This window comes from Trachinotus anak, unplaced genomic scaffold (genome assembly GCF_046630095.1).
Source record: "Trachinotus anak isolate AG129_WGS33_773 ecotype Australia unplaced genomic scaffold, CSIRO_AGI_Tana_v1 ptg000013l, whole genome shotgun sequence".
NCBI lineage: Eukaryota > Metazoa > Chordata > Actinopteri > Carangiformes > Carangidae > Trachinotus > Trachinotus anak.
In genome coordinates this window covers 5,601,463-5,625,666 of record NW_027273864.1, presented here as the reverse complement: position 1 = coordinate 5,625,666, position 24,204 = coordinate 5,601,463, and the positions used below count along the sequence as shown (strand labels likewise).

The following is a 24,204-nucleotide window of genomic DNA, read 5'->3' as shown; positions in this document are numbered from 1 at the left end:
CTCCTCTATGTGACTTCTAGTACAACAAACAGACCTCCACCCACACACAGAAAACACAAAGTGATATTCTGTCTTCAGGCAGAGCTTTTGATGTTAGCCTGACAAAGGCACCATCTCCAAAAGCCTCTTTCATTGGATTTTTTAATGCCCCATGTGTCCTTTCAAGTTGTGGAAAGATAACTTTCTGGGTGTGCCTCGTGTTTCAGTTTGAAGCAGGCATTTGTTTCATTTGTTCAAGCATCCTTTCAAGTGGCACCAGCTCTTAGAAACACCGAGAGCTCTTGATTCGGTGACACACTCTACATCTGTCAAAGTGGTTTGATGGTGGGTGATATTTCAGCATGCCTACATTGTCCTGTGGTTACATTTCCTTTTTTATGGTTTGTTCCACAGTTCTGTCATTGCACTTCACCATTGGTGCACATGAACAGTAAAACAGTGCATTTTTATGATTGGCTGCTGAGTATAGTACATCTAATAAGGAAACTGTACCTGTTTTGCCCCAGGTCAGCAGGTGCTGCTTTATTCTCCTCCATAAATTTCTCTGCTACCCCATAATTTATTCAGCTGTCCGTGTCGTGCACGAGGTTGCAGGCAAATGTTAGGTTTTGTGCTTCCTCAACAGGGCCCTCCAGACATTGAATTATTTATGAGTGATTGATTTTAAGTTTTTATAAACCACTACTACCCTGAGTCCCAAGTATCCTGTGCTTGATTCTCCTGGAACATATGTAGCATAAAAATATAACAAGACACTGATAAGCACAATCCATCAAGTGAAGCCAGGAGGGATATTTGCATGGTAGTACGGTTTCCTGGTGTACTTAATAGAATTGTGCCTGTGGGCTACTATAGCTGACATGGGCTAATTGGCTATCAAGAGAGGCTCTGAGAATAATAAGGCTACAGAGTTCTCACCAGTGCTAAAGTAAGGACAAGAAAGAAATGCGCGGTACTGTTGTATTGTATTTTTAAAAAAAAAAATTTATGGATACATTTTAAGGTAAATATCGGGGAAACAAGGCTTTCCTATTGTTGCTAAAGCAAAGTAACATGGAGGCAGTGTTGTCAGCCCACACACACACTGAGTTAGATGTGTCAGTGTTCTTTTTATTTGCTCAATGAGGATGAAGTTTGAAAAGTTGTGCAGCCAGCCTATTGACAAGCAGACACAGCCTCGCCCTCAACACCCACAGTCCTCTCCACACACACACACACACACACACACACATCTTTAATTCGTCTCAAATATTGGTCTGCCTCCCCGCCTCTTGCTGTGCGTCCATGTGAGACCGATCCCACCAACATTTTCCACCGCAGGATTAACCGTGTAGCGCGACAGGCTGCTCTGCCTCAGTGCTCCTGAAGGGCTGACCCCGAGATGTGTGTGTGAAAAGGTGGCCAGCAGGGCACTCCTTAAAAGGCTGTTAGATCCTTACTGCTTATTATGAGTGGGCGTGCAACTAAATTATCTTTCTCAGCTTTCCCTTGTCACAGGACTATAGGCGGAAAAAAAGTTATTTTCCGGAAATAATTAATCCTACTTGTTGCCATAATAATGTTGGTAGTGCCTTGAGTGTTTCCAGATGAACCTTTTCTCTGACAGGTGGGCTGCCACTGATGGAGATGATCATCTTCTCATTTAGCTTCCTGCCTGCAGGACTTTTCCATTAAATTACAACTGAGCCGCCCTCTCTGGAGAAGGGGATTTGATTCAGGCTAGAGCGACACTTGTGTGAGCAGGTCTGTCCATATGTGAGCGCATGTGTGTGTGTGCATGTTTGCACACACTGTCTGTGTGCCAATGTGTGTATGCTGATCCCTCCAACCATTTGGAGGGCTGTGTGTCCAGGGTGTATCTCAGAGCAGAGCCAAGCCTGGTTACCATGCCTACACATTTTACTGCGAGACACCGCGTTTATCTTAATGAATTCATTATTCAGGTTTATGTTTGCCTCTGTATTCTTCGTCAGCTGGGTACACACTCTAAATAGCTGCGGAGTAGAGGCCTTTTCCATTGCTAAAAGTGACCAGGGGGAAATAGCTTATTGATTCTTGGGGCAAACATGATTAAATTGAGTTCTAAGTGGACACTTCATCTGAACTTGTCTACAGGAGAGAAGATAAGAAACTATAGGAGCCAGTCGGCTTTTGTCCAGGTTCTGGTCTACTATTTCCTCTTAAATCATTCCCTGCCTCCTATTTCTTAAATAGGCTGGCCGTTTATGTTAAGTGAGGGTTTGAATGAAAGAAATTACTGGAAAGAAATACAGGATTCTGGTAAACATATAAACTTTGTACTCCTTAGTCTCAAAGGTTAGAATTATTTCACTGCACCATATAACATTTAAACTTGAATTAAATGTTCGAAGAGCATGGTTTTACTCACTCAATAAAATGAGTTTTTAATTAAATCAAGAATATCTTACATTTGCCTTGCAAAAGACAGATTGTTCATTGTTTGGAAAAGTCGTGTTTGCTTACCACTATAGGTGTTGTACAGCCAGAGAAGGAACAGACGTTGTTGTGCACATTGTGTTCAGTAGGTGTGCTAATCAGGAGAAGAGCTCCCCTGATCACTGCCATGATCGCTGAGAGCACCATCTGTGACGCTCTGAGGGCCGGCAGTCTGACTGAGAGAGCTGGATAACAGTCTGGTACAGTCTCTCCTGTCCTCACAGTCAGGTCTGCCTTCACAGTCAACTGTTTTCCTGGACTTGAAAGACCTGGAACCACTTAACACTTGTTTGCAAACACTTTTTAAGCCACGCCACTATTACAATATGAAGCATTTTGTGTAGTTCAGATTTGTGACACAGAATGTGTGCAATACACCTCCTTGGATGAAGTTAGAGTTATCTGTTTTCAGATATGGGTTGTTTGATCAGTTTCTTTGTAGTGTGCTGTGCTAAATAAATCAGCTGTCAACACAGATCTGGAAATAATTGAGGGGACCATTAAAGTGCCGTGGATAATGGAGAACCGCACATAAATGTGGGCAATTTCATCGCAGGAACTTTGTCTGTTTTTCATTTGCAGTCACAGGTCATAAACTGCACAAGTCCCAATAATAATTGCAGTAATGGCAATAATGTGCAGGTTCTTGCTGAGTTCAAACAGAGTTGCAACTTGTTTGAGATGGGATTCCTAAACTGTGACCTGAAATAAATGTATAAATACATCATCATGTAGGATGTCGGTGTGAGCAGATCCACAATGCATCAACCCAAAAAAAAACCAACTTTTCATCAATGCCTGAGTGATCAGTATGAAGATCGGGGTACTTGTTACCATGGCAACTCATAAGACAACCATACACAGAAATGCACCGGTGTTCATATTGATTCAGAGAGCAGAGAAGAAAGCACATGGTATCAGCCAAAGGCAGGTTGCCTTCCTTCTCTCTGCCAGTGCCAGGTTAGAGGCTTATTGACTGTTTTCGACAGACTGAGTAACAGACGACTTTTTGGTGAAACGGGCTTCGTGCCCAAAGTTCAATTAAAAGCCTCACACTGTGTGTAGCCAGCATATTTGCCAAATGGTGAGAAAAGTGTAAATCAGTCTTCTTGCTTTCTCAGCGATCTGGTTGTCCTTGAGGAATATTGATGGCTCCTCCTTAACTGGTTTTTTAAAAAAATTCCCTTTAATGCGTCAACATTTGTCTTCACCCGACAGGTTGAAGGAGGTTTTTAAGTATCACGTGAGCACATGCATTAGAAACACACGGCTACATTTTGAGGTTTTAGTGGGGCCATGAACTATGGGTGCGACCACCTCCATTTTTCTTTCTCTAGCTCTCAAAGCAGTCAGTTGGGGGGGGGGGGGCAACACAGCTTTAGGTTTGAATGGGTGCGATATGGTTTGTGCTCCCTTGCCTCTGGGGGCCAGTGGGTCAAGACAGCATTATTTGAATTCCAGTGACACGATGTGGCTGCAGACCTCTATCTTGTAGTGGTCAGATAACACTTCTTGATAGCTGCTTGAGGGAGATAAGAGATACGTTATTAATTAAAGATGTCGTACACATTTTCTGTGAGGGCGCAGTGGATTATCTCATTTAAAATTGAATGTCTGAATGAGTCCTATCCAAGTGAAGTCAGAGTGTGTGCTCAACACTGCATCAGACAGGCAGACGTGACAAACGACACATCAGGTGCCAGTGAAGTGTGATGACAGCAGAATCTAAGCCAGATGAATGTATGAGTTTACTGAGTTACACGATCTGCTTACGCTTTCTCCCCGACTTCCCATATGGCATTTTAACAGTTGGTTCAAAGTGTGAATAAATGTTTGCCTTCTTGCCTCTGTAAGTCATGTCCAAATCAGTGAATCAACTGGGCTGGAAGTGTGAATGAGCCAGAGCAGCAGAGAGAAAGGGGAAGAGGCTTTCCCCGGGGCAGTGCCCAGGACAATGTCAGGTTTGTCTGGCCCGAGTGCGTGAACACTAAGCCTTTCGGAACTGGCAGCCTGCCCCGGTACCTACCCATCTCCCCTGGCTTCCAGAGCTGTCCAGCCCCGGAGCACTAAGCATTTGTGCAAAGTTCATAAGGCTTCCCTCTGTTTGTGTGGCCATAATGGCAGCTCCATCCTGTTGTAGCTCAAAGAGTGCTTATGGGCTCTGAGGGCCTGGCGCTGACGCTGCAGAGGCGTGTGAGTGTTCTCAGTTACTGACTTTGGCTGACTGCTCTCATTATGAAAAGACCAGTGTAACCCCCATCCCCCCACCCACCACCCCCTACTTCCAAATCCCAGCCTTGAATATCACTATTTTCTTCATCATGTTGCCACGTCTGCCTTTTAAACCTAATTTTCTAAATGAAAACCTCAAGCAAGATTAAATGAAAAGCCAGTCCATTCACTGCAGTCTGTTTCTTTGAGTGAAAAAGAATTAAATCAAGCAGCTATATATTCAGTGTAATAGGCAAAAAAAAATGAAATAAAATGTATATATTTAAATTGCCCATAAGAATCTGCTAAATAGCTAAATACATCTATCCAGTCCCATAAAGGTACAACCTCACCTACACACCATTTCCCAACTGTCAGCATTTGTGAGGCCTGAGTGATAACAACCTTGTTATTCGTGGCTGCCAGTCCCGTCGATGCAGCCGCGCCTTCAGTTGGTTTTTTCACCACGGTTACGACCCACATCAGCATAATTCAACCATGACCCTCCTCCCCTCTTTCATTTTCTGCCTTTCTCCCCGTTAAAACCCAGAGTCTCAGACTAGGGTCCACACCATACATCATCCAGACTGGGGGCACTTCCTCCCATCCTCCCATCCCCCCTCCCCTGTGTGTCGTGGGAGAGAGACTGCGTTTTTTTTGTTGGGCTGGTGGAAGGCTCTTATCGACAGTCTCAGCACTCTCAGTGCACTGAGCTTTCCCCTGACATGTCACCCAGCCTCCACTCAAAGTCCATCTATATAGTCGTGGAGCCAGGTCCCTGTTCACCAGTGTGGAACAATCAGGTCCACTTGAATCCAGACGCATACTAGAAAAAAAAAAAAAAACACTGGTTTTTCAACCAAATATCCTTTTCCATAAGGACGATAAAGGAGAGGAGCGCTTCAAAAGCTCAAACAATACTGGACTAATGCTGGGCGACAATCTTCAGCAGAATTAGCAATTAAGGAGATTGTTAGTGGCTGACAGAAGAAGATTTCAGCTGCAGCAAAACTCAACAGATTTTCACACAGCAGGTGATCTGTGCTCCCACCCAGTACACTGCTCATATTTTCCTTTTTTCCCCCTCAATTGATCATTGCATATAAACACTTTTCGTTCAGCCCTCAGGTGCACCAACATCTTTCATGATGCTGAACGGGGAGCGAGATGGGACTTGCATTCCACCACTCTCCTTTGTACACACCCGGTGAATAGCCTTTAGATCGGGCTTTGTGGGAATGATTGTCAGTGGCTTAATGAGCGTCTTTGCCAAGCTGGAGGCTTTGGCAACATATGTGACTACAGTGGCTCCGCTTCTGTCCATCTCCAGCCTGTATGACACGACGCACAACAAGGCTCAGCACTCTCCATTTTGGCAGAAATCTGATTTCACCAAACTCGTGGTTTCCTTCTTCTCTGGATGTTATCACTTGGAAAGAAACAGGTTCTCCTCTCATAGGGACCAAAGCTGAGGGTGAAGTGAAATCCTGTAAGTATTCTGTAGTTTCTGAGGATGGCTGTAAAACTGCTGCAGCACATTTGAGTTAAGTCTTGGTCTTTCCACAAAGAGGAGACACTTTAGATTTTTGTCCTCTAAAAGTAAAAAGGAAAATCACCAGCTTTTGATTTTCCTTTTAAAAATAGTTGAAATCTTGTTTTCTTGCATAGTTTTTTGAGCATGTATCAGTTCTATCATAACAGTTCTTTTGTTAAATAAAAATTTAATATTTTTTTTATTATAGGTGAAAATGCCAACATTTAGTTGTTTGTATCAAGGTCCCTATTAGAGAGTTTTCAACAACTGCAGCTGAATCAGCTCTATGACTAAACAAAGTTGTCCTCAACACTTTGCATCTCCACATAATTGTCACAGAAAAATCTAAAGTTTATATGAATGAAAATGTTTCCTTCATGAGGCTCTGTCCTCATAGTTATTGTGATGTCTGACAAACATCTGAGGATGTTGAAGCTTGATCTGTTGAACATTAATGAACAAGTAATTCATGGGAAAAGTTTAAAAATCCATCTGTGGCATCTGTGTGACTGTGGGATTTTTCCAGCTCGTTAAGGTTTTAATTTTAAGGAGTATGGAAAACACGTTGATATAGTTAGATTTAGTAATAAATCTGAGTGTGCTGTGTATTGACTAAACAGATAAATGAGATTAATGAGATTAGAGCTGTAATGATCAGTCTATTAATGGACAAGTTGATTGCGACTATTTGGATAATCGATTGATCGTGAGTTGTAAGCTTGTAAGTTAGTATGTTTATCAGTAAAATGCCCAAAATTCACTGGTTTCAGCTTCACAAATGTTTGCTGGGTTTTTTTTCTTTTATTACAGTAAAGTAAAAAGTAAATGAGTTTTGATGGTTGATCTGAAAAAATCAGGTTGAGCTGTAGGAAATTGTGATGAGTGAACATTTAAACAATTAATTAGAAAATAATCAACAAATAAATCAATAATGACAACTGTTAGCTGCAGTTTTAAGTGAGATTAGTCATACAGTTCAAAGTAAATACATAAATACACCAGTTGCTGAGTGATCTTTTGTTCCACAGGATGAATCATGGTTTAATTATGTTCTGTGATAACTGGCTGATTGTGTTGTCATGCTTTCAGGCCTCATAGTTTATGAATTTAACCTCAAGGAGCCTTAAAAGTCTGCTGTGATACGTCACAGTATGCCTGGATACTTTCCAGACACTCCCTAAACAAATACAGACTGGATTCACAGTCACTTGAGTTCATTCTGTGTCTTGTTCCTTGCCAAAGCAAATTTACATCAAACTGAGCAGTAACAGGGATGATTTTCAAACGGACCTTGAGGTGCATCACTGTAGACCTCCAGTTAGCTTTATTTAATGATCCATTTACTGTGGAATGGAACTTATGACATTTCTTGCTTTAGATTTTTGAGTGATTATGTGTTAAAAAATATGCCAATAAACATATATGTCATTAACAAGGGAAAAGAATACAGTGTGTGTATAGGACGTTGTACTGCAGCCCCTGTGCCTGTAAGTGAAACCAAACCAATTAGTTTCATTTTTCATCTGGCTTTGATTGGTTTGATGTTAGAAAAGAATCTTAATGATCAATGATGATGAAGAAAGGGAGCTGTGTTTGTTTTAGAGAGTGAAAAAGATGAAAGTATGAAACTTCCCATTTGTTTCTCTTTAATGTGCCTTCGAATATCAAACCCAGAGCCGAGTTCCTTTTCAAATGTGAAAGTTTTTAACTGTGTAGCCTGTGGATGTAACTTTGATCAGCATCGTTTCAAGAATTTGCAAGTTGATGACAGTTTTGCCTTGAAAGCAATTAAAATTATTGCTCGCTGTCCAAAGTTTTATCAGCATTTAAAGGTTGAATGGTGAATTCAGTGACTTATTATGATGCGTTTCTTGTTTTCGTGTCTACAGACTGTGAGAATCTAGTGTAAACACTGAGATTCTGCCTTGTCATATTTGAAAATCTTAAATCTTGAGCGTCTGGTCCTGAACTCATTCCATTCGATTGGTCTCAACACAACCTCATCTCGACCTTATTAAGTGATGGAGAGGCGCAGGAACTGGGCCACACATCCGACAGCTGTGTCAAACAGCTTACCCAGAGTAACACTGTCCAGATGCTTCGCTCTAGCACGACACAGGAAATTCAAATGCTGAATATCAGTCACTGCAGAACCTCTCATTTCACAGGCTGAAATGATGATTTTTTTTTTTTTTTTTTTTAACTGAATGCATATTGGACACCTGAAGGGATTAAATGGATGAAGCAGCAGAGGTTTTTCTGTGAAAATGTGGTTTTGCTGCAGCTCTGTGTGCTGTAGAACATCAGAAATTCTTGGTTGTTGGCAGAAATAAATTGCCTCGGGGTCTGATGGAGGTAAGGATTTGGGATATAAGAGCCATCGATCATGTCTCGCTGTGGCACAGTTCTGTCTGGGGAAATTGCCAGCATCAGTCGGACAAAGTGAACGAGTGTGGAGAGAGGAACGACGTGTTAGTTCACACAAAATAATATTCCAGTCCCCCCAGTCCAGGTTGTGAATTCATCTCTCTGCCGGCTACTCAGCGAGGATCACACGCTAATGTGATTATTGTCCTGGGCAGGGGGGCACTCCTGTGGGACTTCAAAGAGAGCAGATCAGAGGGGGAGTGAAGGAAAGCTGTAAGCTGTGATGCAGACAGGTGCAGTGCACTTTGTGAAACCTTTTCTTTTGCTTTAAACATATTAACAGGTTCAATGTGAGGACTCTGAAAGCAGCTGTTATGTATTTTTATTATCATGTCATGTGACATGCTCTGATGATCACTGTTTCCATGCTGCATATAAATTATTCAACAGACTAGAATTAAAAGTCATAATCCAAAGCAGACATAATGGTTAACTCTGATATGAAGAGACCACTGGAGGTTTTATTTAGTGCAGTCTTCATTCCCATTTCGCTTGAATGTCCACAGCAGAATTTCATATTTTATGGAGACAAACAGTTTTCAGACACACAAAAGAGCAACTTATTAGAGGCTGGAAGAGGCCTTCATGCTCTTTTGTTCATGGAAAAATGCAAAGCTCTTGGAAAAAATTCACATTACTGACAAGAAAAAAAAAACCTCTAGTGGCTGAATTATTATTTTTTAAAATGAACTACATCTTTAGCTGGAAACACGCTGGCTGCGTGGTGTGCGTGTGGCGGCTACAGAACGTCTCAGTTTCCATGTTCATGGGTTAGAGAGAGAGAGACACACTGCCCACTCCTGCGTCTCACGCCTTGTGGCTGCATTGCATGATCTGGAGATCTGGCATCTAAGCGTCTTGTTTCTCAGACGCTTAAACCCTCCACTGTAGTCTGAGCTGAATCTGAAGACGACACAGACATGAAACAAATATAAATATATTTTTAACCATTTTAGCGGCTGCATGTGGAGACAGTGGCATTTTACTGACATTTTCTGTCAAAAATAAATCAGAATTATTTTAGGATGAAAAGAAATCCAACATTGGAGTAGCCTGAAAAGCAGTCATGCGTGTGTGAACTGCAGCCACCATGCATACGCTGCGCAGCCAGCGTGTTCCCAGCGTTACACAGACTTGTTCCAGGGCTGGTCACATTACTATCCTACTGTAGTGCTATGTGCAGTTATATTAGGCTGCAGGGTCACTGCACCATATATGTAGTGCATCCCACTCTCTCCCAGGCGATGAGAGTTCATGTGGGGTCACGGAGGTCGTTCTTCATTAGTTCATAGAGAGCACAGGGGTCAGACCCTGGACAGTTCATCAGTGCAGCCGCTTTATATCTGTCTGCATCTGAGCCCCGAGAGCCTCTCCTCCTCTTTCCTCCATCCTCACCCTCCTCTGTCACTCCTTCGCCCAGCACCAGATCCTGTCTCTGCAGCATGCTAAAGCTCCAGACCTCTGAAATATTAATGGTGTGATAATGGAACTGTCATGCTTTCTGAAGTGCAGTAAAATCGAGCCAAATCTCAATTAGACAAGCATATTATCTAATATTGCTCCCACTTCCTAATCTCATTTAGTGTCTTGTTTCTGTTATGTCTCCCGCCCCTAATATTTTAATAATAGATGAATTACATTGCCGGGCTTGTAGTAGAATACTGAACATGCTTATCATTGCCAAAGGTCAGAGCGCAGTCTAGTTCAAATTCAGAAGAACGGGGAGGGAAAACAAAATCTCTAAACAAAGAGGAAAATTCAGTTCCACATACCAAAAGTTTTACCTCTCACACATGCTTTGTTGTTCACTGCGAGCTAAATGAGCAATTGATTGGACAAAAAAAAGAACAAAATTACGATTTAAAAAACTGCGCGCTCATTACACACATCAGAAGCAGCACAAGTCAATTGGCGCTTAGCGTTAATCAGCTCGGCCGTTGTTTTAATTGTTCTTGAACGATCAAATAGGAATCAGTGTGGAGGCATTATCGGGCGTGTGAGAGGGGAGTGTGGAGCTGCTGTCTTCCCGCTGCAGGTCTTTAACGAAGAGAATATTTTAATCCAGCCTGACAAGACGAGGATCTGCTTAATCCTATTACAGGCTTGCACATTAAACTACAGTAGGCCCACACTTCTCTGCCTGTTGTCTTTGTGTGAGAGAGGAGCAGATGGTGCCAGCTCAAGGGCCTACTGTAGTGAACTTTGAATGCTTTAGCCTGGACCCCCACCCCACCCCCACCCCCATGCCACCACCAAACAACATGTACACAAGTGCGAAAAATGTTCAAGGAAACAACTTGTTGGTGTGTTTTTTTCTTTTCTTTGAATTCGTACTCATACGATCCTCGCAGTGTGTGACACGTTTCATATATTTGCACATTTGTTTATGGGTCACAGTGGAAGTGTGAACGCCGGAGCAGATGGCTGAACTATAGGAGTCGAGAAACAAACAGAACTTGCCAGTTGTATAGTAGTGTGCCAGGATTGTTTCCTTGAGAAAAAAGAAATGAAAACTGCACAGTAATCACACACGCAGGAATCAACAGTGTGAAGAACAGCTGAGAGACTTTGACTTTACGGAAGAAGAGAGGTGAAGTGAGGTTGAGCAGTATACAATAAATGATAAAAACACAGGTTGCCATAGAGAATTTTCTTCATAAGAGAAGTTGAAATATACTGTTAAAAAATTACATTACACATCACATCAAAACGAATTTCTAACCAATCGTGACAAAGTTACAGCTCACAGTTACAAAACCTTACATGTCAATCATGGATAAACAAGGTATGAAGACTTCAGTGGTGAGGTGGTTCTCCGGCAACTTAAAGTCCAGTTTGCAGATTTAGTGGATGGCAGTTTTGTAGTGTCAACAAAAACTGAAAACCTGTGCCAGCAAAGACTGAAAATGCTACAAACTACATTTATCATCTGACACTTCACCATCTCATAAAGCATGCAGACTGCAGGCACATACACTCTCAAGCAGTAGCAATCAGACCCATCCTTGAGACTGAATAGACACATCACACTACAACTGAAATGATTCTTTTTCAAACGTTGACTGTTTCCTGTTCCTCCATTGTGATCATTTGCTGCTTTTGTCTGTTTTACACAACTGTAAACTGTGTATCTTTGGGCTTTTGACTCTGTTGCTTAGACAAAACGAACAATTTGAAGAGGTTATTGTGGACTGTGAGAATTATATCAAGTATTTTTTTCAGATTTTGTACATTAAACGATTAAAAGATTAATTAATTATGAAAATAATTGTCAGTTGCAGCCTTACATAAAATCTGCTTTAGTTCTTTTAATGGCAAAAGACATGCTTCCAGTTAGTGTAATGATCACTTTCATGATTGATTAATTTGCTTTATTCTTCTTATTTTGCTGCTGCTTAATCACTTAGTCCATTAAATGTCCAAAGAAAGTGTAAAAATCTCCATCAGAGCTTCCCACAGCCCAAGATAACGTCTTTGTTTTGTTCCACAGTCCAAATCCCAGATATGCTTAGTTTGCAGTGAAGTACGACAATGAAGAACAGAAATTCTCCTCACCTGAGAAGCTCAGACCAGAGAATGTTTGGATATTTTCTCTTGAAAAATGACTGTAAAAACTAACCAGTGATCAAAATAGTTATTTTTCTATAGTAATTGATTGATAGGTACCATTGCATATGAGGGATTGTAACTGACACAAAACAGACCCAAGATACAAACTACCACATTGTAGGATTTCAGGATTTATACAGGCGAGACTGAATACTCAGGTTTATTTTTTGTATAATTCATAATAATTCATTTATTCTAATAGATTCACTGTTTTCCAATTCATTCAATCAAGTGCTGACTTCACTACAAGGGAATTTAAGGCTTAAGAGATTCAACTCAACACAGTGGATTAATTTACATCGATTGAAAAAGTTCTTGTGGTCCCATTTTTGCCGTCTAAGGTAAAGCTGACAAGATTTATTAAAGCAGGGAGTTTGAAAACCGTCTGAGAAGCTTTTAATTGTGGCAAACACATTAATGCTGATGAGTGAAATTAGGTTACAATGCCTTTGCATCGAATTGGTCCACATTCAGAAGTGATTTTGTCGTGTTTACAAGGAGAAAGTTAGTCAGAGAGCGCTCTACATCTGTCACTCAGAGACAGTACGCAGCGAGATTTTTTCTTGGCCCACATCGCTTCATTTCCCTCCTCGCGCCCCCTCCACGGCGGAGCTTCTGTCCCCTCTGAGTCTTGGCTCGGTAAGGTTAGGGTTCATATTGGCCTTCCCACAGTGAGCAGCTTTTAACCTCCTGCCAGCTCCATCAATCTCAGGCTGGTGTGATCGCCGCTGAAAGGGGCGGGGATTAAGAACAGCCCCGCGGTCTGTAAATCAGGCGAGCTGGAGGGGGGCCCCTCTCGTGTGCATCATATAGGTCCAACACCCTCTGACTTCAGTGTAGACATTGTCAGCAGTTAAGCTCTGAGCGGACCTCCCTCAGCCAGATGGCCGAGTTGGTTCTCAATAAATGTTTAACGAGGGGAGAACAAATTAAATCAAAAGGCAAATGATCAAGCACAGTTTGAACAAAGTGTAATCCATCTAAGGTGTTGTTGGGCTGGTAAAGGATTTTGGCCAGCACAATAGGACAATGAGAACACATTGTCTTGTGGGAATTTTAACCCCCCCCCCCCCCCCCCCCCCCCCCCCTTAACCAGGCCAATCTTACCAACAAAGCACAAGCCAATTAGCACAAAGCCCTTACCTTTTGATTTTAATCTGTGTTTAGTCGCATAAATCACCATGAGTGGGAAAGACTGAAACAAAGGAAAGCCTCAGGCATTTCTTTAGATGACTTATAACTCTGAGACACCAATAAGCCTGAATTGTGATTGAGTCGGGTGGATTGATGTTATGTGTAGCACACGCAGAGTCTCGAACCTGGTTGGTGATGCCGTTGGTGGGCGTGGCAGGGGTCACAAGTTGGTTCATAAAGGTCAATATTGAGTCACAGACTGAGTTAATACCATTATCATGAGGCATGGTTGAAAAGTTCAGAGATCGTGTTCATAGTTCACCCAGTGAATGAAATCGACTCTTTTGTTCTCTGGTCAATTATTCAATTACATCTCTGGAGCTGGAGTTCGACCTCAGTGTTTCCTGTTGAGTTTGTTAAAGGCAGTAAGAAGATTAGGAAAGAGCAAGTGTTGGATCCAAGCACTACTGTGAACACTGGGCTCTTCTCTGCACAGCTGGATGAGGATGCACTAGTTGCCCAAGGGTTGCCCAATCAACACAAATACAGTACTTGTGATTACTGGACTTGCTATCCTCCTCCTTTTTTACTGTACCTACTCTCTCTGATTGTTTTTAGTTATATTGAAGAATATTTCGGCTCGCTCTGACTGTTAACTATGTATGCGATTTGTGCCTCACAACCCTCAGGCAGCAACTTGTGCTGCAATAATAGATAAATTTGTAGTTGCATTGTTAATCTCTTTGAGTCATTGTTATCAGAATCATGCAGGCACTGATCAAAAACAGCAGGATGATTAAATCGGCTGAACAGTGTCTCAACTCTGATGGTAATTTTGATTTTGGTCTTGGCTATGTTTTGGAACAAATGCTTTTTTTTTTCCTTCAGTAATGTTGAACATCTGCCATGAATTCATAAATCCACAGGCTCCTCTATTTGTTTATTTATTTATTTCCATCGTTGCATGGAAATTACACTCTATGCCACACACTTCCACAGACATCAAACTACAAAACAATCTGAGTCCCGTGGGACAGGGACGATAGGAGGCTTTAATGTGAATATTCCTTTGTCACAGCAAAAATTGAACTAGCACAGAACAGAGTCCCTGTTGATGCAAATGAAAATGTGTGGTGTGCCTGGTTATGCCTGGCTGAGCAGAGAGCAATCAGGCTCCCAGTCACGGGGGATTTGTTGTGTTTGGGGTTTGCCTCTCTGTCTGCCAAGCACGTGGGTGGATTCATGGGGCCTTCTCCGTCTGTGCCGCTCTCACAGGTACGGCACCTTCAGCGTGGCAGAGAAATGAACTGAAGACGCGGAGGAGAGTGCTCGTTTCTTGAGGACGTCCTAGATTTACAGTGATTTACAGTGAAACCATGAGGTCGCAGAGGAGGCCGGGAGCAGTCGCCGTGCTGGGCTTGATCACCTGTATTTGTGCCTTTCATACGAACACCGCCATCGACATCCCACTAGAGGGTGAGTTGCTGACTTGTACTGTAGCGCATCACGAATTCACACATGTTCACAAAGGATGCAGGAGGGTACATGTTTGTCTCAGTGACTGCTGTAGTAAAAGGGACAGATTACTCAGATGACTGAAAATATGTTTTCTCATTACTGCTCCACTGTTAAGAGTTTTACCCTTTCTATTGAAGAAGACCTTATTTAAAAAGATTTGTCTTTATATCCAGATAAACAAAGATGTTATTTCTGAAAAGACCACATTGATTTTGAATTTGCAAATTTTAAATAATGTCAGCACCACAAACTAAACGCAGTCCACAGGGTATCTCGGCTAATAAAACAAAAATTATCTGGATAGATGGAGAGATACAGTAGGGTCCGAGTGGGGTCAGACACAGTGGAGTCCGATTCCATTTTTCCTGACCGGTACCAATTTCAGTACCTGAACTCGGCTGATATCAATGGGTTACAAAAAAAATGTTAACAGCTGTATCCTAATACCCCTGTATGGATGTGATTTGACTGCTGTCAAATAACTGAAAGCTGTTGTCTCCTACTACTGCAAGCTGTCATATGCTCTCTGACTATCTCTCCTCTCGTTTCCCCTGTGTTTGCATTGTGCTCTGACTTGAGACGCAGTGATTGGCTGAATAGCATCATGTGAACCAGTGCTGTAAAGGCTAGAAAAGCTGCACTGGTTAAAACAGAGGCACTCTGTCAAAATGTAATGATTTCTCAATAAGTTATAGGTTATAGGTCCAGATAGAACAGCATCTGTTGCCTTTTAGTGACTTTGTTATTATTAGTGACCTTGTTATGCTAGTTACCAGAAATCTATTCTTCTTCACTGCTCTATAACAGTAGTTGCTAGTGGCTGCAGAACACAAGTTCCTGCGTAGGCATAGACTCGTGTACTCACTAATTCCCAGTCCAGTATCTTAGACAGCATTTCCTTTACTAGTAGTGGAATCTGAACAACTCTACAGAACCCTTTTATTTTTTGTAATTTGGGTGAACTAACTCTTTAAATCATTGCTTGTGCACTGTAAAATATTGTAAACTGACTAAATTTTAAGACTTGATATCAAATCAGAAGGCCTCATGTTTATAAGTACTGAAATGAAAAGTAGATATTTAACCAAAGATTACCTGATTCCACTAAATGTTTGTGTGATATGTTGCAGTCTGAGTCCAGGATGAATCAGCTAAATGTTGAGATAATAAACATGTCAAAGGACGAGGATCTGGTGTAAATATATAAACAAGAAGAGCTTGTTTGTGAGGAGTGATGCTCATCTCCAGAGAACCTGTCCTTGGTTTAACTTCAAGTGCTAAATTATTAAGAAGCAAATAAATCACACCATAGAGAACTGTTCCAACCATCGAGCGTTCTGCGAATGGAATAAATACATCTACAGCTATTGTCTTCTTGAATTCAGGTTACTTGTTTCTCTTGTGTTGGATCAGTGTGTGTCCCCGTTTCATTGAGAACACACATCAAACCTCTGCCTCAATAATTCATATAAACATGTCTTAAAGGCTTGATAAAGAACAGATAAAGAACAAGGCATTCTGGGGGCTTAGTGATGTCAGAATATCTTTTTAATTCAGTCTTCTGTAGTGCATTACTAATGTGTGTGTTTGCGTACAGAGAATACTTGTGACGAGACTGTTTCTGTTTTGTTTACCCCCCCCCCCCCCCCCCCCCCCCCCCCCGCGCTGCCGTGGATTGTGTAGTTTTAGGTCATGTAAACAGTAAGTTCACTCTGCCATACTGTCGCTGGTATTAGTGACGTCCTCAGCTCTGTCACTTAATCTCCTGACTCGCTGTAGAGCTTTGCTTGTAGCCATATGTACTGGATCTGATTCTCATGTGTCATCAGTCATGACTCCATAACACTGGTATTTTAGCGTCTCAGACTCATGTCATTTGCTTTTCCTCAACACTTAATCATCAGATAATCACACATACTCCATCCCTCCATCCGTACCACGTCACAGGTCTGTCATCATGAGACCAAATGAAGAGTTGTATACCAAAACAAAAACAATCTCTATATTTATAAAGCTATTTTGAGCAAAGTTATTATTGTCTGATATGTTTTGGGATAGAACTCTGCATATAGCCACATACAGTCATAAACATCATAGTACAGTGGTTTCCAATCTGGAGTCACAGGGTCCCAAAAAAGTTTTTTCTTCTGAAATACTGGACACTTTTACTACTTCAGGCCTCTTAAAATTCTTCAGTTAAGTTACTCTTCACTTGAACTACTCACACAAATGTCCTATAGCTTCGGGAGTCACAAGAAGGCATCGTTTTAAGGAGTCACAGGCCAAACAGGTTGGGAACCACTGCTGTAGTATCATGCTTAATACGATATACTTTGGATAGAGTTTCAGTATTGAGGCCTGTGTTGTATTTTGCACATCTCCATGCTTGCTTGTCTGTTTGTTGCCCAGTTGAGCAGCTGCCCACCATCACAGCTCAGTCGCCCAGCTCCCTCATCGCCTTCCCGTTTGATGAGAGCTTCCCCGTGACGTGCGAAGCCAAAGGGAATCCTGAGCCGGAGTGAGTACCAGGCCTTGCATCACTTCAGATGGGAGGGGGGGAGGATGGAGAGCTTGTTAGCAGCCAAGCAGACACTATTAACAAACAACAACAACAACAACAGTTGGCTATTGAGATGATGTACTGAATTTTGTTGCTGAGTTTGCGCAGCAGCTTTGTAAAATGAGTCTCAGCTGTAGAACTTGACATTTCAATACTGGCTTTCTTTATGTAGATTCAGATGGACAAAGAATGGCCAGGAATTCGACCCCTTTCTAGACCCCTGGCTGATGAAAGAAGAGGATTCTGGGACCTTTGTGATACCCAATAATGGGAACCTTACAGAGTACCAGGGAACCTATCGCTGTTACGCCTCAAACAAACTGGGGACCGCTATATCGAAGGAGATTGAGTTCATTGTGCCCCGTGAGTAACATACATCTGTGAGTGTGTGTGTGTATGTGTGTCAGGTGCTCTGTTACAGTGCTTTCAAAGTGATTCAGGGCCAGCAGTCCTGTATAATGACTGCATCTCTCTATTGTGAGCTTTTCATTGTATTGGACGTGGCAGAAAGTCGTTGAGGCTCCTGAGTGCTCCACCCCTCGCAGCATCTCATCTGTAGCTAAGTATTGGAGAAAGCATCGAGTGTGATCCAGCCTCTCCATCATTTCCTTTGCTACATTTTTCATTTTGTTCCCATGCACAATAAATCCTCAAAAGAAAATCCACTCTACAGGGGACTTTGACTAAATTTGACTGTGCTTCAGCCAGGCTTTTCAGCAGTGGTGACAAGCCACACACAATAGTCACAGTGATGTCTGTTTTGTTTCTGGAGGCCAAGAACTGAAAAAAGAAAAAAAAAAATCCTATAGAATTCAAACTTCTAAATGATACAGAGCTTAGGAAACACAAGGCACATCACAGAATTCAAGAATGATATTACTGCCATCTGCTGGAGAGGACGAGCACTGCACAGTTTATTTCCTTCACCCTGGTCTGACCTCGTCTGCTCACTGTAGGTTTTGTCTTTAACCTAGATGTTCCAAAGTTTCCTAAAGAAACACTCGAGCCTGTCGTGGTGGAGGAGGGCCAGCCTTTCACTTTGAAGTGTGACCCACCTAAGGGAATACCACCTCTGCAGATCTACTGGATGACTATCAGTAAGTGATACCTTCTATTGATAATAAATTAATAATGGTGTATGTGCAATTTGTTTGAAAATACAAATTTCAACACCTTTTATTCTCATCCATCATATTCTGTATTTAGTTATATTGAGACAGCAAAATATTTTAAGCTTCCTAAAAAAATTCTTCTCCTAACCTTCTGAACTGACTGATCCCTTAAATCTCAAACTCTGCTGTGCAGACAAACGTTGGTCAGACTCTTAGACCAGGCTCAGGTCTTAATTTTCTTTTGTTTCGTTGAAGAGGTGATACAGAATATTTTGCCTGTGTGATCATGCCAGAAGAATAAGATGATTTTCCAAGCACTTAACAGGTGTTGTGAAATAAGTATTTGCATGCTTTACATAATTCAAAGTACAAAACAATAATGTTAAATCCTTCAAAGTAAAAGTTTTAACCTTGGTAAAAGTACACACAAAGACTTATCACCAAAACGAACTGAAAGTATCAAAGTAAAAGTCCTGGTTCTGCTTCTGTTCCCTATGATTGACACATTATTATATGTGACATCATTAGACTTATACCGATGTATAAAAAGCTTTAGTATGTATGTTATTATGGTGTTAAAATGGGGAAATGCTGATCTGTCTAAACTGATCCTGTGTCTGTGCTCAGATCTTCAGCACATAGAACAGGATGAGAGAGTTTCTATGGGCTTGAGCGGAGATCTTTACTTCTCTCACGCGGAGGAGAAGGACAGCAGAAGAGACTACTGCTGCTTCGCCGCCTTCCCGAGAATACGCACCATCGTTCAGAAGACTGCCATGTCTGTCATCATCAAGACAAGTAGGTGTCACTTCAGCTCCTTTGTCTTCGCTCAAGTGCTGTTTTCCTCTCAAACCAGCATGATGCAAACTTTGATTTGTTTTGAGAGGGCTGATCATTTCCGACACGTTCATTGATGTCCACACTCATAGCAACACTTCAAAAGCCATCCAAGTGTCACGCCGTCTTGTTTGTGCATCCTCTTGGATTTATGTTTTGATTTTGATCTCGGTGATGTTTGTCATGATGCATCCATGTTGTCCTCATGTTCATTGTATTTTTGTCTCATCCGCCTCCATTTCAGAAAAAAGTGACATGAGTCCTGAAATGGGTAAGTTTTCAGAGTAAAACACCCCTGTATTGTGCAGCATCTGTAAAGAGCTGTGTGCATAATGCAGGTGTGTCAGTATCAATGTATAAATATATTTAAGTGTAGCCTTTAGAGAACTGCATTACATCTCTGATGTGCATCACACTGTCTAACTCTCTGCTGTACCTCCTTAGCTAATGCAATCCTGGAGAGAAGGCCCTCTCTTCTGACGCCCTCTGGTGTCAGATCAGAGACAAAGCTGGTCAAAGGAGAAGACTTGAAACTGGAGTGTATTGCTGAGGGATAGTAAGTAACACTACCTTTTTCAATAACTTCATTCTCTTATACTTCTGAGGAATTTAACTCCAAAAATAAACTAAGACTATTTTTGAACTGACATGAATGTAAAACTGATTTTAAACCTTTTTTTTTTCAGTGGAGTAGAGACGAGATTTACTGTCTCATAGACAAATGTAAAATACGTACATATACTGAATTTCCATACATGACATATGTTAAATTATATATGAAACCTATTAGAAATCCAAACAGTTTCATATATTGTCATAAATTGGATTGGATTGGATTGGATTGGCTTAATTGTCACTGTAACAGTACAAGTACAATTGCAGCGAAATTACAACAATCACCCCGTCAACACATAACATAACAGGATGACTGTAGCAAAAAAAGGGGGGGGGGGAAGGGGGAGAAACATGTGGAGAGGAGAGGAGAAAAAAAAGAAATAAACCCAAACTATACTCCGGGGGGGTACAGTGTGGATTTGATAAAAAAAACCTCGGCAACATAAGCATATATAAGCACATTTTACAACATATCGACGCAAACAACTTGCTCCAGGGGAGGGGGGAGGGGGGGAGGAGGTGGTTCCAGTACAGACAGGCAGCCAGCCTTAGCCGCTGCCATTAAGGCGCCACCATCGGACCCCGCCCGCTGCACTGTCTAGCCCATACAAATATCTTTGTTTATGTACGTATGCTTATAGGCACATGTACATAAATATATATCCATCACAAAGCCTCTCAATAGATGTTGATGTTATAGACACTAGGGTCCAAAAGTCTGAAACCTCTTTTCCAGAGTGGGAAGATAGAAATGTTTAGAATAATAAGAAAAACATAAATAAACATATAGAATTTTATATGTATGTTGGATTAGTAAAATAAATCTATATAAATTAAATTTATATTGTTAACATAAATTCGTGCAACATGTTATACCATATAAAAATTCACCATATAGCTAGTTTTAATAAATGTACATACATACATACAAATTTTTCTATGTTTTTTGTGTCATAAATGTATATCTTCATATATCAAGAGGATGTATATATGTGATAATAATACAGCATCACTATTCATGTAGGGACATATATGGCATATATTACACTTCTGTATGGGGTATTTAGTTTAAATATGGCTTATCACCTGATTGAATGTCATATCCTGTCATGTATAGGTCATATCTAACTTTTTCCCCTTTCTTTTAGCCCAACTCCACAGGTTGAGTGGGTGAAGATTGGTCATCACCTTCCTGTTAAAGCAAAACTGGAGAATCATGGGAAATTGCTGATTGTACCAACAGTTGAACAGGAAGACAGCGGGAAGTACATGTGCAAGGCAAAGAACACATTAGGGGAAGTCGTCCATTACTTCACAGTGACAGTGGAAGGTAACTACTGCATGCAGTGGAGTTACAGCACTGCTGCCACAGCCAGCATGTTTGAAATGGTTTAATATTTGCCATCTGAATAATGAACGGGTCCTTCACAAACGTCTCGAGCAGAATCATTGTGGGTGCTCTAATAATACAGCATTTGATGATCCTTTAAAAGGAGTGAGATTAAGTGCTGGGAGAAAAGTAATGAATACAACATGAATACAACAATGTAAAGAATACTCCATAAATTATATGATTTATGACATTATCAGATAGTTTTCATTTTGGGGGCTTTTCTCTGATCTTTGCTTTTTTTGTGAAATATTGGACAATTTGACTTCTTTGTGCCTCAAACAGAGACACCTTTAAAGATGTGTAAAGGGGGAAATGGCTCTTTTTGTGCCATCGCTAACAACTAACCGACATCTGAAATCTGAGCAGACACTGCCTTTTTTGTAAGGAGCCAAGTCCAAAATATTAGAAACCACTTTTTTAATAATTTAATCTTTAACAATTCAAAGTATTTTAATGTGTAGTAACTGTTGCAGTCAAACAAATGTAGTGGAGTAAGAAGTACAATACTTCCCTCTGGAATCTATATATATAAAGACAAAAAAACATATAAAAACATAAAAACAAATACTCAAGGAAAATATATAAAAATTGTACTTAAGTACAGTAGCAACTTGATATGACAGTGTATGTTATATACGTTAAAATACAGGCCATTTATCTCAGACTTAACTCGTTAAATGCTCTGGTTTAGGACAAATGACCAAAGTCACCATCTAAGATAAATGTACATAGCTACTTTCCACCACTGGCTAAGTTTAGAGTACATTGTTTATGCATTGCAGCTTTATAAGAGGATGGTCTGTAAGTAAAAAGAGAGAGGCTACCATAGTTACAGTATAGACACGTCATTATGATTATTTGGTGAGAAATAACACATCTAACACAACAACCTGAAGATGACCCAGCTAGGTGTGAAACACTGTTTCCTACCAGGAGTAAACTAGGAGTCATTGTGCAGGTGTTTTTTCCTCAGATATCCTGTAAATAACCAAATAATCTTCTCCCTTGAAGTTTTTCTATGGATCCCTGTCGTACTCTGTGTTGGACACTGTGTCAGTCTGTCATTCTGGAGGTGTATAACTTATAAACACAATAATTCCAAAACAATGTACAGTAGAAACCTACACACTATGCCTATGATGTGCCAACAATGAGTCTGGTGAGGCAGTAGGCAGCTGAGGTGCCTCTGTGTGTCTGTCATGTGCAGACCTGTAAACGTAGCTTTTATTCTAACAGGGCTCTTATATTGAATAACATATATGGCACAGCTGTTCGTGTGATTTTTTCCTGTCTTTGTAAATGCTTATTGTCTTTCTTCAACTGACACAACAACAGTTTGATAACATCAGGCTGACTGTGTGTTCCCAGAGCCTCCAGAGTGGGTGTTTGAGCCTGAGAGTCAGCTGAGCATGATCGGCTCAGAGGTGCTCATCAAGTGCTCCGCCAGCGGGACCCCTCAGCCGACTATAACATGGAGGGTGAACGGCATACCTCTGCAGGGTCAGTCTCACAAACTCAGCTTGTTATGTAGTGCTAGCTGATCTTGACGTTTAGTTTTTCTGTCTTAATACAACACAATCCACTGAAACGCTGCTGGAAAAATCCTCAGCTCTCAAAAACTCTGGATTCTTTAAATTGAATTCCACCCAGTGAGATACAGACGTTACACGTAAGAGCCAAACAACCTGTGTCACCATGACGCCACTCATGATGAAAATTGTAAAGGTGCAGGTTTTATGTCAGTCAGAGGGTAGAGGCCAAAATGTGGAAAACACAACTACAGTTTGCTTGACTTTATTTGCTGTGCATCGTACATAAAACATGTTCTATAAGAAGCAGTCCTGGCTCACTGGATGAGGGCAGTGGGTCCCAACATGTGGGTCACAACCCCTATACGTGGCCACAAGACAGTTCTAAAGGGTTAGAAAATAAAAAAGCAGATACTTTTACTTCACCAAATTACTATATATGTCACTTTTCTTTTGTTATTTTCTTGATATTAATTTGTTAATTTTACCCCAAAATGTTATTTATATAAAAAAAGAGTCAATCTTGTAACTCTTTCAAACTGGTCACAATTGTAAAAATATGTTAATGATGTTGCAAGTAGACATCACCTAAAGCAGTGGTTTTGAAAGTGGGGTCCGAGGACCCCCGGGGGTCCTTGAGGGGGTTCCTGGGGGTCCCCAGCAAAAAGGGGAATAATTTAATTTCACTATAATTCCGTCCATAAGTAAGACAATGACAGAATGTATGAGGTTGAATGTAAAAGGTTTGAGAACCACAGTCTTTAAGCTAAACAGTTTGGAAACCAGTTGGGTGAGAGCTGCTATGTTTAAATCCTGAACCAAATACGAATTAAATGTTTAATTAAACCTAGTGTATGGAGTATTAACTACAGCAACTTTCATTTCTGTCATTATGACTGTGAGCAGAGCAAAATACTCCAGTGCAATGTTTATGTTCATGCACTTAATGATGCACAGCATCCACACAGTGCAGATCGTTCTGGAAAAACACAGACCGATCAATCAATTTCTACAGCATAAGTGAAGAAAAGTGAAGTGAAAACACCCCCTTTCCACAGTCTGCTGCATAGCAACAACTCTTAACTGGTGCCACACTGTACAGTGATGTGTGTGATGAGGAGACATGCAGGAGTGAGGAGAGGACTGGACATTGGGGAGTGCGGTGAAGAGGTGGGTCTTAGCCTAAGAATAGGGGGAAACTCTGCAGTCCTGTTTGACAAGAGAAGATGATTCCACCACATGAGCAATAGGACGGAGAAAAATAAGTT

At 41.1% G+C, this 24,204-nt stretch overlaps 1 protein-coding gene across 6 annotated transcripts in view; it reads left to right on the top strand.

Annotated features, from left to right (window-relative positions):
- The window catches only part of chl1b (cell adhesion molecule L1-like b), a 65,838-nt gene that overhangs the window by 19,058 nt on the left and 22,576 nt on the right, over positions 1-24,204 (top strand). For 2 of the 6 annotated variants that reach the window (XM_071494489.1, XM_071494483.1), the window contains exons 2-11: positions 14,648-14,848; positions 16,574-16,591; positions 17,300-17,408; positions 17,623-17,813; positions 18,425-18,547; positions 19,190-19,360; positions 19,644-19,670; positions 19,844-19,955; positions 21,163-21,344; positions 22,776-22,907. In XM_071494489.1, coding sequence (XP_071350590.1) covers positions 14,749-14,848; positions 16,574-16,591; positions 17,300-17,408; positions 17,623-17,813; positions 18,425-18,547; positions 19,190-19,360; positions 19,644-19,670; positions 19,844-19,955; positions 21,163-21,344; positions 22,776-22,907 — 1,165 coding nt within the window. In that variant the 5' untranslated portion in view covers positions 14,648-14,748. Of the gene's footprint in view, positions 1-5,057; positions 6,158-14,647; positions 14,849-16,573; positions 16,592-17,299; positions 17,409-17,622; positions 17,814-18,424; positions 18,548-19,189; positions 19,361-19,643; positions 19,671-19,843; positions 19,956-21,162; positions 21,345-22,775; positions 22,908-24,204 lie in introns of those variants that run through there. The other 4 variants (XM_071494484.1, XM_071494485.1, XM_071494486.1 and 1 more) reach the window with 4 other exon arrangements.